The sequence below is a fragment of the Rhinolophus sinicus genome, chromosome 1 (genome assembly GCF_057876585.1).
Source record: "Rhinolophus sinicus isolate RSI-liver-muscle chromosome 1, RSI-T2T, whole genome shotgun sequence".
Classification (NCBI taxonomy): domain Eukaryota; kingdom Metazoa; phylum Chordata; class Mammalia; order Chiroptera; family Rhinolophidae; genus Rhinolophus; species Rhinolophus sinicus.
This window is the reverse complement of record NC_142501.1, coordinates 35886259-35902820: the sequence shown is the minus strand read 5'-3', so window position 1 is coordinate 35902820 and position 16562 is coordinate 35886259. Positions and strand designations below refer to the sequence as shown.

The 16562-nt window shown below is 35.1% G+C and overlaps 1 protein-coding gene across 9 annotated transcripts in view; it reads left to right on the top strand.

Annotated features, from left to right (window-relative positions):
- The window catches only part of ABCC9 (ATP binding cassette subfamily C member 9), a 107781-nt gene that overhangs the window by 54694 nt on the left and 36525 nt on the right, over window positions 1-16562 (top strand). For 7 of the 9 annotated variants that reach the window (XM_074325936.2, XM_074325939.2, XM_019738062.3 and 4 more), the window contains 11 exons: window positions 795-833; window positions 2251-2352; window positions 4051-4135; window positions 5630-5710; window positions 6644-6781; window positions 6927-7052; window positions 10181-10277; window positions 12545-12774; window positions 13473-13621; window positions 13851-13920; window positions 15970-16127. In XM_074325936.2, the coding sequence (XP_074182037.1) occupies window positions 795-833; window positions 2251-2352; window positions 4051-4135; window positions 5630-5710; window positions 6644-6781; window positions 6927-7052; window positions 10181-10277; window positions 12545-12774; window positions 13473-13621; window positions 13851-13920; window positions 15970-16127 (1275 nt within the window). The remainder of the gene's footprint in view (window positions 1-794; window positions 834-2250; window positions 2353-4050; window positions 4136-5629; window positions 5711-6643; window positions 6782-6926; window positions 7053-10180; window positions 10278-12544; window positions 12775-13472; window positions 13622-13850; window positions 13921-15969; window positions 16128-16562) is intronic. The other 2 variants (XM_074325938.2, XM_019738095.3) reach the window with 1 other exon arrangement.

Below are 16562 nucleotides of genomic sequence, written 5' to 3'. Positions count from 1 at the left end.
GGAATTTAAGTAAATTAAATTTGAATTTTAAAGGTAGGGAGGCCCTTGGAGATATTGAAACCTTATACAGACTAGGAAACTATTCTAGAGAGCTGACCCAGATTTATACAGCTAATTGGAGCAGAATTCGGGCTAGAACCCAGGTCATTGTATGAACTCAAATTTTATATGCAAGAGAATAAACAAGATGGTCACTGGACTTATCAGGGAGATCACTTCATCGACTGTGTAGATGCCCAACCACTGCACTAAACAGTTGAATAATATTGCTGAAGTTATTCAGCAATAAATAATAAAACTGAAAATGAATAATATTGAATGTCAACTATAATTATGTATATATATGTATATACATATATATGTATATACATATATATATATATGTCATGGGATGTGGAGTACAGCATAGGGAATATAGTCAATGATGTTGTAACAGCTATATATGATGTCAGAGGGGTAGTAGATTTGGGGGTTATCACTTTGTGAGGGGTGTAATGTCTAACTATTACATTGAAACAAGTAATACCTGAAACTAATAACCAAAAAAAAAAAAAAAAAAAAAAGGAAGAGAACAAACAGTGCTGTCTTTTGAAATCTTACTAAGTAATTATTTCCTACACAATGAAGACATAAAAGAAGACTACATCTGATTCGCCTTTTAAATTAATATTAAAACCATTTGGGAAGTGTAGCTATTTAGTATGTCCAATGTTTATTTTATCTCTGACCTGATATGTGCAGTCATTTTGTATTTACATTTCATAATTAATGAACATTGTTTGCCATACTTGCAGTGTAAATGAATCTGACCCTTCTTTTGAAGCAACCAGAAGGTATTATTTCTATTTTAATCTGCATTTAATAAGAATAACTTCCTTCTTCAGACTTTACTTGATACTCAGTCTCTTACTCCTATTCATTTCGTTCATGCTAATGATGTATAAAGTTATTTATTAAAATGAGCTAGTGTATTTCCAACTGCAGCGGTTCCCAACACTTGTAGGCTGCTAAAATAATTAAATTGCTGAACCACATAGCCCATGTGTCGACTGTTTTCCTCTCAGTGAGTCACATATGTCTCAACTTTGGCTGAAACTCAATCTAGCAAATGGGGTTTGGGATTTCATAAAATAAAAATGGAAGAATTAATATGTATATTGTTTATGAGTTAAACGGTGACGGAATTTGTGAATAAGGTAGAGATGGAGAGCCAAGTGCTTCAAGTGTTTAAAAAGAAAAAAATATTTAAAAGACTTGGGGGGAAGGGAAGCAGATGTCAGAAGTTGGGAACCACTGTTTTACTGCACATATGGTGATATAAGAGACTACTACCATACTATATATTAATCATGTTTTCTAAACTCCCAGACATAATGTTTCAGGATGGTTACTGAGCATTTCTAACTATTATTTTTCTTAATCTTACTCTCTTTTAACCTTAATTCCTTAATTAGTACTTAAAGGCAATGAACTAACTGGAAGTATGGTTTTTAAGCTGACCCCTTCCCTGTCCCAATCCCATCGTCTTCTTTGTCTTTATTTCAGCTCACATGCATTTTCCCAATCATTGCAAATTAAAATCTCATATATAGATACCTGGTAGAATTTGCAAGCCTAAAAATAGGGCAAGGGGTTATCATTTTAGTAAAATAAGTACAAAACTAAAAACTACGTATTTCAATACCTATTGAAATACGTAGTTTTTAGTTTTGCACATATTAATGTTAAAATGGACTCCTCAAGATATTATTCTTTGTATTGAAATATTTATATATTATCTATTACCTTAAAATATGTTGATTTGGTTAAGCCACAACACATATTGTAATTATAGTATCAATTCACATCTTTTTTTAAGGTCTGCATAGAAAATTCATAGTTATGTAAAGTAAAATATCTGGGGCTAGCAGAGTGAATTGTTATTCATCTTTATTTTAAAAATTATACTCATTTTAGAAAATAAAATTTCAGTTATAGTTTCTACCTTAAAACTTTTCTTCAGTATAGCAAAGTCAAATTTTGTACATTGTGTGACATTTTGATTGCATTCTAATCTCTTTAACTTAGGTGGTATATTTAACCATTAATTAATAAGGTTGCTGGTTGTTAAAATGTTCTCTTTTAGAAGTTTTCCATTTCTGTGTTTGAGACATTTTATCAACTTTATTTTACTTAATTATACTAAAATGCACATACAGCATAACACCCTTGCATAATTTTGATGTTTTGTTTTTCTTTGCCATTTTACAGTAGGAGCCGGTATTCTGTGGCTTACGCAGCTCAAAAGCCTTGGCTATTAAATGCTACAGTAGAAGAAAATATTACCTTTGGAAGTCCTTTCAACAAGCAGAGGTAATTTTGAATGTATAAAATTTAGAGCTAAAGTGAGCAACTATTTCTAATCCTTTAGAATGGTCCATGGTGTCTGGAATCTTTACATTGGGAGTTCTTTCCCTCCCTGCTTGCCCTACTTCCATGCTCATCTCCAGGTCTTTTGATTCAACTCTTTTAAGAGAAGCCTCATTGGAACTTTAAGCCCATTCTGTACACTTATTGAGAACAAGTTGTACACCAGAACTAAACAGCCGAAAATGAAGTTTGTGTGTATGTGTATGTGTGAGGTGGGGAGGGCTGCGGGTGGTGGTAGTGCTGAGATTACTGGTAAGCAGAAGGAAAAACCCCTAGTGAGAAGCAGAAGGATGGATAACTCTGGAAAGCAGAGGAAAACTGGGCTCTGAGGGGTCTAGTGACTGGGAGTAGCCAGAATATGCCATCTTTCACCCATCTTGTAAATATCACTGGAATGAATGTACAAAAGTCTGACCCTTTCTTTAAACCACCTTCATCAGAGTAGGTCTTAAGACCCTACACTGGGTCTTGAAAGTTAAGGAGAATTAGGTCAGAGGAGAGACATGAGGAAGGGGACAAGAGCAGGAAACAGTGTGGGAGGAAGAACCTAAATGACAGGTTGTCATTTGGGCCTGGGAACAAACAAACCAGACAGAAAGGGATTTGGGGATGTAGGCAGTGGGAAACTAAATTGTAAAGGAAGGCTGCGACAAAGTAGCGGAGGGTCTTAAACGCTGATTAGACATAATTGTGTGTATTCTAGGGAAGCACGTTTTAGACAGAGAAATAGTAAGGTAAATGTGATGTTCAACCGGGCAGTATAATGACAGATATATATTGGATCAATCTGAATTAGGAGTAAGGAGACATTTAGAAGTTTGTTGGAATCATTATCCAGGCATGCACTGTTTGTTGCCTACCTCTGAGGGGTGACTATAGGAAAAGAAGAGGTGGTTGACAGAAAATCACTCTAGCATAATAATGGATGAATAAGAGCAGGGAGAAGAAGGGGAAGAATCAAGAATGCCCTGAATATTTTAAGACGAGGTGATTGAGAAAATGAAACCATCAATATTTTCCCCAGCACTTTCAATCTCTAGATTTCCCTATATTACCAATACATCTGATGTCCAGTCTCCGCCTTAGATCAGCTTGAGTTCTGCCAGTCCTCGTCATCTTCCACTTCTCCCTTCAGCATGCATGACAGTATGCAGAGACACCCACCTGCATACAACCTGCACATTAGTCCTGGCGGACCTCCAATTGTCCCTCATAGGTATCATGAACGCTTCCACTTTCGTGCAGTTTTTTAAAGCTGTCTTTCCCTCATTTTCTTCCTGGCAAATTATGACTCATCTTTCTGGATGCAGTTTACACATTGCTTCCTCTGCAAAGATGTTACTCACTTCTCAGAGTGGTCAGTCACTTTTTCCTACGTATTCTAGGAACACTTTGTACCTACTTCTGCTACAGCACCTAACATGTTGATTGTATATTTCTGTATCAGTCTTGTGCTCCCTTTACCAACTTTGTAAGAGTAGGAACCCGTACCTGTTTTTGTCTGTATCCACAAACCTAATGTAGAGGCTAATATATACAATTGCTCAATAAATGTTGTACTTCAGCTTCCAAGATATTGCACCTGGGATGTAGTTTATGAACAGGATATTAATAGTGTTCTAAAAATCATTTCTCCTAAAGGTATAAAGCTGTCACAGATGCCTGTTCTCTTCAGCCAGATATTGACTTACTACCATTTGGAGACCAAACTGAAATTGGAGAGAGGGTGAGCTATGGCTAGTTTAATTAAATGATGAACAACAATCTAGAAAAGTCTCCTGGTTGTCTTTACCCTTTAATGAAGCATAATAAAATCTGAGAGTTTAGGATGTGTGTGTTGTCCTAATGACAAGTTCCAGAAACAGGAACAGAGGAGCTCTTTGTTGCCACTCTCCCTTAAGTGTTTGTTGAGTAATCACCATATACTTAACATTGTGCTGGCCACTCGAGAGTTCTCAAGGAAAATAAAGTAGTCACTGCCTTTGATCAAATATATTTTTGCTTGCTTAGAGTTTACTTTGAATTTATTTGGAAACTGAGATTGCCTCCGACAATTTCTTCCACTCTTGTCAACATCGATTTATTCTTGTTCAAGTGTTCTTGTTTTCTTTGTGTAAACATGGTTTTCATTGGTGTTCTACCATTGTGCCCAGCTGAAAAATATTTATACCTGTCTGTAATCTTTACAACAATGTTGCCAAAAATTTAATCCCTTATAAGTGTCAAGTATTGGGCAAAAGGTTTTATATGTATTATCTACATTTCACAAGAAATCTGATATATGGATGTTATTGTTATCTGTGTGTTGAAGCTGAGAAAATGAAGGCTGAGAGGAGTTAAGGGATTTGTCCAATCACAGTTTGTGGTACAGCTGGAGTTAGTCTGAGTCTCTAGTCTGCATTCTTAATGACTATTCTTTATTGCTGCATAGTATACGAGTATATAGTGTTCAAGAGCATGAACTTCTCAGAATCTCAGTTTCTACATGTGTAAAATGAGGATAACAGTACCTACATGTTAGAATTGCTATGAGGATGAAAGAAATGAGGAATGTAAAACCATTCACACAAGTCTGACACATGCTAAGTGCTCAATAAATACAACAGGTCCTGGAATAATGTTGTTTTATTCAATGTCATTTTGCTATAATGTTGAGATACCATAGGAACTTAACTTTTGTTTGTATCAAGTATCCTGTGATAAAATTGATTTCGTAATATGTTGTTTCACTGCAGTTCCAAGAATGATGACGGCGACGTTAAATGAGGACTTACTGTACTAGTTTTAAAAATATAATTCACACTTGATTATAAAAGCATATTGCTGCATAGTTCTATTGAACAAAACTTGTAATAGCAAATTTAAGAGGTATGCGATAAGTACACCACAGACACAATTCACAAAATGAGAAGAAATTTGGAATTGCTTTCAGTCTTCAGCACTCACCAAGTGTTTTGAATATAAATGCTTTTGTACAATAGAGTTCTCTATCAGAGTGAAAGAAGGATTAATATTATCAGTCAAAAATTTCTTCATATAATTCAAGTATTGACCAATAGATAGTTTTCATTTTATCTTATCAATGTTATCACAGTTTAATTAGTAAATTACCGTTATTTTAAAGATTTTTTAGAGAAGTTTGTATTTAAAGGTAATGTTTTTTACCAAGAGATCATTTACTAATGGAAAAGGTGAATATTTATGGATATTTCTTCTCTAGGGCATTAACTTGAGTGGGGGTCAGAGGCAAAGAATCTGTGTGGCACGAGCTCTCTATCAAAATACCAACATTGTCTTCTTGGTAAGAGTATGTCCTTTACTTTTATTTCTACTTCAGTTTTCCTTCTGGACCAATGAATCTCTAAAGAGACAAGTCAAGTAACTCAAGGAAAGTTGGTTTAACTTGTGAAATCATAGAGAATATAGAGGAAACAAATCCTTACAGTATCCAACCAACATGTAAGGTTGAGAGTTGGGGGATCCAGATTGATGTCCAAGAGACTGAGATGCCCACATGGTTGTTATATGAGTTTCTTAACCCTGAGGATCATTAATGTGGGAGTGCGGATGGTGCTGGACAAGATTATAGGTCTTCCAATTTTTATATTTGCTGGCAAAAAAAGAAGTTCTGGAAAATACACTCCTGGTGGACATAGGGGTAGGTAAGCCTAGTACTCCATTCCATTTGTGAGGAATTCAGGCTGCGGATAAGATTTGTCTATGAAGTTTCCTAAAACCATATAAATCTCAGTGCCACCCTAGACCTATTGAATCATAGTCTGTAAGGTCAGAGTCTAGAGTGCGTGTCTTAAAAAAGCTCCATCAATGGTAGGAAATTCAGGAGCCTCCTATTTCGCCATCTTGGCCAAGAGTCTATGCCTGTTTTTAGCATCTAAAATTCAACCACTCCAATTATTATTTCATTCTTTATTTTAGTTTATTGTTAAAGGTTGTCAAGAAGTGTTGGTTTTTGAACTTGCATATTCCAGATATAAGACTTCAAACCACTTTGAATATTATTTACTTTTAAAAAAAATTTAAGGTGAAAGAAAATAAAAATTTCATTTTAATTTAGTTTTTCTGATAATTTAAAGTTATATGAAATATGTTTTTTTATAAACTGGATTTGAGGGATAATTTTTCCTTTGTTATTTATATTCCTACTTTCTAGAGGAATTAAGTTACATAAAAAGTATAGAAAATTTTCACCTTCTCTCCATTTTATTGGTTGTAGGATGATCCATTCTCTGCCCTGGACATTCACTTGAGTGATCACTTAATGCAGGAAGGGATTTTGAAATTTCTCCAAGATGACAAGAGGACACTTGTGCTTGTGACTCACAAATTACAGTATCTAACACATGCTGACTGGGTGAGAGTTTAGAAGAAGTTTTATCAATTTTTATATTATAGCCATATAAATAAATAACACTAAGAAATGCTTTCTGAGTGAAAGGTAATTCATTTGGCCAAATCAGAGTGTTTGTCACAATTCTGCTAATATGTGCTTTCCTTAGATCATAGCCATGAAAGATGGAAGTGTACTAAGAGAAGGGACTTTGAAGGACATTCAAACCAAAGATGTTGAGCTCTATGAACACTGGAAAACACTTATGAATCGGCAAGATCAAGAATTAGAAAAGGTAATTGCTCATTGTTTAGAGGAGTTCAGAGTCCAGTTAAGAAGAGTCAGAAATATACTATATAATTACAAAAAATAATTGTAAAGAACTATTTAAATTTAATATTTGATAATGGTTCTTATTTAAAATCCAAAGCAATTGTATGTTTATACATCATTAACAAATAGTCTACTTTGAAACTATAAAGTTTCAGTAATGTCTTTTGGATGAAATATTGTCAGATTTTTAGAAGATTTTAATTTGAATTTGAACTATATTGCAATTATATGTATGCTTTAAACTTAGACTACTTGCTGAAGCAAGGTGTATCCTTAGTCTTATTTTTCTGTTCTATATCTTATTTTTTCTCATCTGTACTGTGAAAATATTTTCATTCAACACCTACAAATGGAGGAGGCTCATGGGCAAAACAAAATCCAAGATAATTTTGAAAAAAAAGAAGATCTGTGGGTGAAGTTGTAAAACATGTATGGGATAGAGTTAAGGGTGAAAGAAGGTGATCAGAAAGAAATACAATAAAATTTTACATTTGTAGACTTTTAAGGCCCACAAAGCATTTTTTACACAATCTCATTTAATTCTCACAAAACCCCAGAAATCAGAGAGAGAGAGAGAGAGAGAGAGAGAGAGAGAGAGAGAGAGAGAGAGCGAGAGCTGTTGGCTTGATTTTATACTAATGCTACTAAGTATCACTATTAAGCAAGCCAGGAAGAAAGTCCATTAAGTTGTATTTAGATCACTAGACGTAGCATAGCTCTATAATTAAAGATACATTACAGGGTTCTAAATCAGCTGAGGAGTGTGGACAGGGTAAATCCAGTTGTGAGGTGGAACAGTGGCCAATAGAATCCAGAATGAACCATAAATCTGCCCAGACTCCTCACCTGGGGGTGAAGGAAGGGTACTGCCACCTAGGGGAGGACAAACATCTGAATTCATCTGAAACCAAGGAGAGTCACACTGTGGAGACGAGACCACTAGAACACCTTGGGGAAGTGTTTGTAGCAACAACTTCTTGTTTAATTTATGTGGCAGGATCAGGTGTTTGCCTAGAGTACTGGTTCTCAACTATTGTCAATTTTGCCATCTAGGGGACACTTGGCAAGATCTAGAGACATTTTTGAATGTCATGACTAGGGTGTAGGTGGTACTGGCTTCTAATGAGTAGGAGACAGGGATGCTGTTAAACATCCTACAATGCATAGGGCAGCCCGAACAACAAGCATTTATCTGGCCCAAAGTGGCAATAGTGCCAAGACTCAGAAAGGCTGTCCAGAGCTAGAACAGATCAAGCAAGCAGAGAAAGAAGGTGAAAGAAACTAAAGGACCCACAAAACATTCTGTCACAGAGCTTTAGACAGAACTGTTAGATTAAGGGTTAAGGGGTAAACAGAAAGGAATGTGTTAAAATGATAGTAATGAAAACTCTAAGAAGGAGAAAGAAATAACCTTTCAGCTGATTTAAATATTATTAAAAATTCAACCTTGGATGGCATCAACCATTATCGTCATGTTATTAAGCAAAACAAACTAGCATCATTTGATATTTCCTTCCCCAGCCCCCAGTCCTCAACTTGAACTGACCCATAACAAGCATTCAATAAATATTTATTGGATAAATGAAACTCAATCCATATTTACTTAATCCAAATGTCAACACAATTTAAAATATTTAACCTGATATGAGCCTAATATGAGTATTTACTTATAAGAAAAATTATTTTAAGGATTTTGTTTTTAAATGTCTACGAGATGTTGCATCTTTTGCTCATACAGCACGGAGATTGAACAAGACCCAAATCTTCTATTTTTCAATGTGCAGGTTCATGTTATTTCATTATACTATTCCCAAAGGATCGGGTGCTCTTTAATTGTGTCTTTACCAAATCTCATGTACAAATGTTTTCATATCATTAGGCAAAATTAAAAGCTGATGTGAAGTTGTTTCTGAAAAAAATACTATTTTGGAGACACTTTCACTTTTACTCATGTTTAACCAAAAATCTGGAAGCAATAGAGCCTTCTAGAATAGCAAGTCTCCTGAATCACACATGTTATATGAGCCTAAATAAATAAATAAACCCCAAACCAAAATCACTGCCTAGAGACTGATCACTTCAAAGGTTTATTGGTTCATTGGTGTAACAAACTGCAACTTTTTTTTTTTTTTTTTTTTTTTTTTTGTACCAGCATATACAGGAAACCCTCAAATTACCATAGATTCCAAAAGCTTGTGGGTCTGTTGTTTGGAACTCAGAATTCATTTCCCCACAGAAAAAGGATATGGTTAGTTCTCCAGAATGTCCCGCAGAAACTGATTTAACTTATAATGTAACATAATGCTGCTCCAGTTTGGAGGCGGGGGGTGGGGAGTGGGGTGGTGGGGCAGGGGTGTTGGAAACAGAGTGGAGAAAACAAAATGCTTTTCTTTTCTTGAGCACAGGACAAGTCTGGAGCAACGCTGAAAAATTTGTAGTTTGTTTTTGGCACCTTTCCTTTGTCTTTCTGCATATATCTCCCTCCTAGGTCTTTTTCCTAAGCTACTAGACACCTAAGTACCCTCATTTTCCATTTGCTCAAAATTACCTCTGTTCTTTCAATTTCTGTTGAAGTCCCTTTCTTTTGTGCAGCTACCTTAGTGAGATGCCAAAAAAACTCATTCTGATTTAGTAATGCATAATAGTGGATAACTGTTACAGTGCTTCAACAAGTTTAGAACTACATGTATTTTAAAGGAATATGTTTGTTAATATAAATAAATCTTTAGTCAGAGAAATTACAAGGAGAAAGTGATGTAAAATTAAACACGTGTCAGTGGTGGAACTCCACTTTATGGCTGGGGGGGGGGGAGTTGTGTTCCGCCCTCCCCTGCAGCTTCATCATATCGTTAGTACTCTTTCAGGCTTCTTCCTGCTCGGCACCTCTTAGCTCTGAAGCACTTCCTACAAGCCTCAGGCATGTGCCACAACCACTCCTATAACAGGAGTTGTGGGTTTCTAGAGGGAGCAGAGAGCCCAGACTGGTAAAAGTAACTAACTATCTGTATGTGTGGGTAGGTCACTGACTGGTAAGTCAAAACCTTCCTGTGGCAATGAGCTCCTTGAATGATAGTACAATGTTTGCTGTAGGATATGGAAGCTGACCAAACAACTTTAGAGAGGAAAACTCTCCGAAGAGCCATGTATTCAAGAGAGGCCAAAGCCCAAATGGAAGATGAAGATGAAGGTAGATCTTTTTCTTATATCTATCTGAAACAGTCAAATGGGTAATAGGACGTGAGGGTTTTACCTTGGCAATTGATGCATGAGTGTGCCACTGAGGAATAACAAGCCACTTTGCAGGGGGGAAAAGATCTAAGTCGAATACATACTACTGAAAATGAAAGGAATAGGAGTGAAGGAAAGCTGTATATAATCAATCAATAAGCATCTGAGGAATTTCCCATAGTGTGTCTCAGTATATTTGTACAATGTGTGAGAGAGTGGAAAGGAAAAGGCAGTAGTTTGTAAATGAATCTGGACCCTTCTTCAGATTAACTGGAAAGGTCTAGTATAATGACCAAATCAAGTTATTAATAAGTGAATAAACAATAGATGGGGGATCGGAGATAATACTGTTTTGAAATATACTTGAATCAATGGGGTTTCATGACAATATAGCAATGAAAAATAAGATAATTAGAAAGGCATTTGTTATGTTATGGCTTTTCCTGGGGGATAAGAGGGAGAAAAAATATAGAGGGAAAAAAAGATTCACTGGAAATTTGAGGTATGAGATGAAATAATAACATTGCCTTGGCATTAATTGCCAATAAGTTTGTGAGATAAATCACACTTAAGTCCACAGAATAAATACACAATATTTCATTTTTCCTATACAGTTTTTGCTCTAAGACTGCATTTTTACAAGCCATTTAAGAAACAGAAAATTATTTCAAGACAAAAAACACCAAAATATGTTGCCTTTATGTTTTAGATGATAGCTATTCAGTGTTTCAACAAATACGGAGTGAATGCATGAATGGATAGATTTTGCACTTCAATTTGTTACATTTAAAAATGTCTTTAAAGAATGTTTGGTGACATCCGCCTCTAGAATTCTAAACCAATTATTTCTAATGCACACTGAAGTGGAGTCGTGCCCAACTATTCTCTCCAGTGCTCCAGTGAGATGTTGACTCTGCCCTAGGCTTGCTGTGTTAACCCATTTTATCAGGTATAAAATAAGATAAAAATATTTTCCTTACAGAGGAATATGAAATAATGTATATTCAATTGCCCAGTATGGCATTTTTATCTACTAGATTGCTGTGTCTGGTCCTATCAGTATGTCTGTTCAAGCCACCAGGAACAGAAGAATAAAAGTAGTTGCACGTATTGTTTCTACTGCTTCCCATTAGCCTGTTCAGTTCATCACATGTACAGATTAGGTACTGGGAAAGGGCAAAATGTTGTCTTTAGCTGAGCATAAGCAAGTTTTCAATTAATACGGAAACAGAAAGTGGATATTGGGGAGACAGCTAGTAGTCTGCCAGTGTCCACCTCTTTGAACCCATTCTTTCCAAAAGAGAGGTTCTATGTGACCTGTTCATGTAATGTATCCAGCTCAAATATTAGGATCCTTGGTTGCGCTTAGTCTTCCCATCATATCCATATTTAGATCTCTGTGGTTTGATAACCTATAAACCAAATACAAGTTGTCTATCCTTTCTGCTCACACCTACTAACGGTGCAGTAGTGGTGTGTATACAGGGTAACTGAGATGAACAGTGCCTTTGGAAAAGGAAAGAATGGGAAACACACAACAGTCACTGGGCTATGCAAATTACCACATTTTACTGGTCAGGAAATGCCAAAATTTCCTGTCCTCGTAATGGAGTATGTTATTAGGACAGCCATCTTGGAGTTTCCAGATGGTTTAAACATCTGAGCCGAGCTCCCTGCCCACTGTTTTCTGTGGCTCCTGGCCTTGCTCTCTGGAAGTTTTCTCCTTGCCCATGCTCTGCCATGACCACATCAAAAATGGGTCATAGAGAGCATGGATCATGCCAATTTAGGCTATGGAGAAATTTCAGAGCCTATTTCTTCCTGGTGCAGTTTTACAAATTCAGAAATTTAGAGTTCAAAGAATTACATATAAATATCTTTAGGCCAGGCATGTGGTTTTACTGGCAACATAATTCCTTCAGTAACCTAGTGAACTTCTAGTCTATAATTCCAGTCAATTTGATGTGTAATAAATCAGCAAATTATAGCAACCAGACATAGATTTTATGATTATTTTTTCACTAACTCATTCATTCATTCATTTATTCATTTTCATCTATTTTTTAAAAAACGAAGTTTTCCCTATTGAAAGCATTCAAATTTTCTAAGACCGATACTTGTATTTCTATAAATTTGAGGGAGATTTTTGTATGCTTTTTGGTGGGATAATACAAATTCTATCTACCTGTTGCCCATCTGAAGCTTAAACAAGTGTTTTGTATGCAGAGGAAGAAGAGGAGGAAGATGACGATGACAATATGTCCACTGTAATGAGGCTGAGAACTAAAATGCCGTGGAAAACCTGTTGGCGGTACCTCACTTCTGGAGGATTCTTTTTGCTCTTCCTGATGATTTTCTCAAAGCTTTTGAAGCATTCAGTCATCGTAGCTATAGATTACTGGCTGGCCACATGGACATCGGAGTACAGTATAAACAATACTGGGAAAGCTGATCAGGTACAGTGGGCTCTGTTTTTAAATCATCCAGGAAATGTTGAGATTAACAGTGATACCCTTTTATCTAGTGACATACTAACAGCCAAAATGTCACAGGACTTTTGTAGTGATTCCGTAATCTAATTAGAATAGGACCTGAAACAGAATAAACTTTCAGAATGGAATCTATTATTATCACTTTAATTTTTTAAAGTTTATTATAGAAACATTTAAAGATAATATTTGGATTTGGATTCAAGGGACTTATACACACATGACATACACATGCACGCACACGCATATATGTGTGTGTGTATGTGTGTGTATAACATACACATGGGGACTTTTGTTGTTGTTGTGAAGGTCTTTGATTTTAACTACCTATACCAGTGAATTAGCTATTCATTCTGAGCTTATGGATAAAAAGAATGAATTCTACAATATAGAAAGCCAAGAATATTTCAAACCTGAAAACAGACTCTGAGTTTTATCTGTCCTTATGCAAACCTTGAAAGCAAATGAAGGAGGTAAATGGGGACTTGGCCTTAGGATTATGGAAGGGTTTCTTCTCCAAGTCTCCAAAACCTGTACTCCTTCAACTGTGAGCGAATGCCAGATATTGAAGTTGACAATACTGTCTGAATTTGATATTTGACGTTCTAGTAAGAAAAACCTCAAATGATCATTTCATCTGTGCTTTTGTGTTGCTTGCTTTTTAGACCTACTATGTGGCTGGATTTAGCATACTTTGTGGAGCAGGTATTTTCCTCTGCCTTGTTACATCCCTCACTGTAGAATGGATGGGCCTCACAGCTGCAAAAAATCTTCACCACAACCTCCTCAATAAGATAATTCTTGGACCAATAAGGTAAAAACAAAAAAAACAAAAAAATAGTTATCTCTTACTCCCACACACAAAATCATAAAAACATACACTTTTAAATTGAAGCGAAATGTGAACTTTTAAAGAATTTATTAAGTCCTTGAGCAAATGAATAGGGTCCTTCTTATTTTCATGAGTCCAAGATATCCATTAATACTGCTCAGGTTACAGATAGTTTAGAGTTATCATACATTCCAATCTGTTTATTGCCTAGATTCTTTGATACCACACCCCTGGGACTGATCCTTAACCGCTTTTCAGCTGATACAAATATCATTGACCAGGTAAGTGCCTAAGTTACTTCCAAGTTCAAAAATAAATTTCCTAGTTAAGCTAAATAATGTTTTGAGGTAAACCATGATTCCTGTTAACAATAGAGGATTTCTAAAACTTAAATGAAAGCCTGTTTGCATTCTTAATAATATTATATGCCTAAATGATTTCTAGAATAAAATCTTTAAGTAAAACCTTAATTCAAAATAATTTATGCATGTAGAAGTGAATACTTAGAGACTTAACATGAATAAAGAGTAATAGCAAAGAATAAACTAACATTTAATTTTTTTAAGAAAAAGGAATGATTTTGTTCAGTGTTGTACCTTTATGCACAGTAAAGTTTTTAAAACTTTAACATTTATCCAAAGTGTCTCCCAGAGTAAAGGACGAATGCCAAGCTTAAATGTCCTTTACTTTTATTCAATTGGCTCTTGAATGAGAAAAACTAGATGGTGTGATATTTTAGGAATATTCAAAGGATGCCCATTTTAGTCTTAGATCTTTAGGCCTCTAGAAGTTTGTCCTGAAATTAAAGACCTCAGGCTCTGAAATCGAATCACTCTGAGAACAGACCCCTTACGATGAGAGAGAAAGGAATCCATTGAATCCAGTCTTGCCTTTTCTGATTTTCTAGAGTGGCCTTAGGACCACCTAAATTACCCTCAATTTAGAAAAAGAGTGCTTGATGCATGCAGCTGACTAAAACGTATGCCGAAAAGTTTTGATGTTTTTATAGCACTGATGCATCTAAAACACTTCAAAAGGAATACATATTGAAAAAGGAGAGAGAAAACAGTCCTTATTTAGAAGATGATATGATTGCCACCTAGAGATTTCAAAACAATTAGTACAATAAAGTATCAATTAGTTCAGTGAAGTCGATAGTTCTGCATAAGACATATGATATAAAAGTAATAACTTTCTCTACAGCAATTAAAAAATTAAGTGAAAAATAAATTCCGCTTGTAACAACAAAAACTATAAAAATAGAAATAAACCTAATGTGAAGAGATCCAACAGTCCTGGAAATCATAAAAATCCTGTATCTACAGAGAGAATTTCCCTATCAGACACCTACACAATACTATAAAATTAAAACACTCTGGTGATTATAGAAAACAAGTAGATGAAAAGAACAAACTGGAGAATGAAAAAAACACCAGCATATATAGAGATTTAATATAGGATAAATGTGTACCTTGAATCAATAAGAAAAGGATTATTTTTTTCAATAAAGGATGGTGGGCTAACTAGCTATCTATAAAATACAAAGCAAATATATATGGAATAAAGATGGCCATATAAAAACATAAAACTATAAAGTAAATTATAGGAGATTAGTTCTGGAATTTTGTGGTTAGAAAGTTTTTTTTAAGTAAAACACAAAACTCAGAAACAATCATGGAAAACACCAACAGAAATGACTGCATAAAATTTTAAACCTCCATTTGTGTAAAAGCATCAATGACAAATTTAAAATATACTAGGTTAGCTGGGAGAAAAACTAGCAACATATGTAAAGAAAGAGGATAAACATCCACAATATATAAGGAGAAACTAAAAATCATTAAGGAAGATAAATAATCCAATCAAAAACATGCGAAAGATCTGAGCAAGCAATTAGAGAAAATTAATTTAAATGTCTTACAGTAGAGGAATAGCTAAATATGTTTAATACTGTGCAGCCATTAAAAAGAAAAAGATTTGTATGTAGTGGCATGGGAAAATTTATAATCTGTCTTGTTCAGTAAAATAAAACAAGCACATGGACAAATAAGATTTATAGCATAGTGCCATTTATATAAAATCCTTAAGATAAATAGGTAGGTAGGTAGATAACTGATGATAAGTAGATCAGTAGACAGATGGATAAATATACTAACCTACAGGAAGTGAATGAAGTGGAAGGACTGAAGAATTGCTTACAATAAAAAGGTTTATAGATGACTTGTGTAACTATATAACTTAACACTAATATAAAAAAAGTATTTTGTTGCATCGTAACCAATGTTTTATTCGAGTTAAAACACTTTCCTTTCAAACTACCTTCTTGATAGCACATCCCTCCGACTTTGGAATCTCTCACTCGCTCAACACTGCTCTGCCTGTCTGCCATAGGCATGATTTCTTATGCCACGCCTGTGTTCCTGGTCGCTCTTGTGCCTCTTGGAGTTGCCTTTTATTTTATCCAGAAGTACTTCCGAGTGGCCTCTAAGTAAGTAAAACATTGTTCTATTTATTTTTAAAAGCCTATACACTTGATTTACTGTGATCCAGATTCGCTGTAGTGTTTTTCAAGATAAGGTATGGAATTTGGAAATGCAACCTATTTTTAACATGATGAAACCTATCCTGATATTATGTTTCATTTGGAGATCTATTATAAATGTTCTTGTAATTGGTTGTCCGAGCCTTGCATAGCCCTCCCTGGACATATAGTAACACATGGATTGACCTATTGAGTTGTGAGTCCACAGACTGTGCCAAAGTTTTCATTCCATGGTCCTAGCTCTGAACATGACATTAACAGAAAATTTATGAAATTAAATACAGTACCAAAGGATAAGTTATTTAATATCATTATATTCAACATGTGGAAGAAAACAAGGTAAAATATTTTTAAATGCTTAAAATACATCCTCAAAAAAGA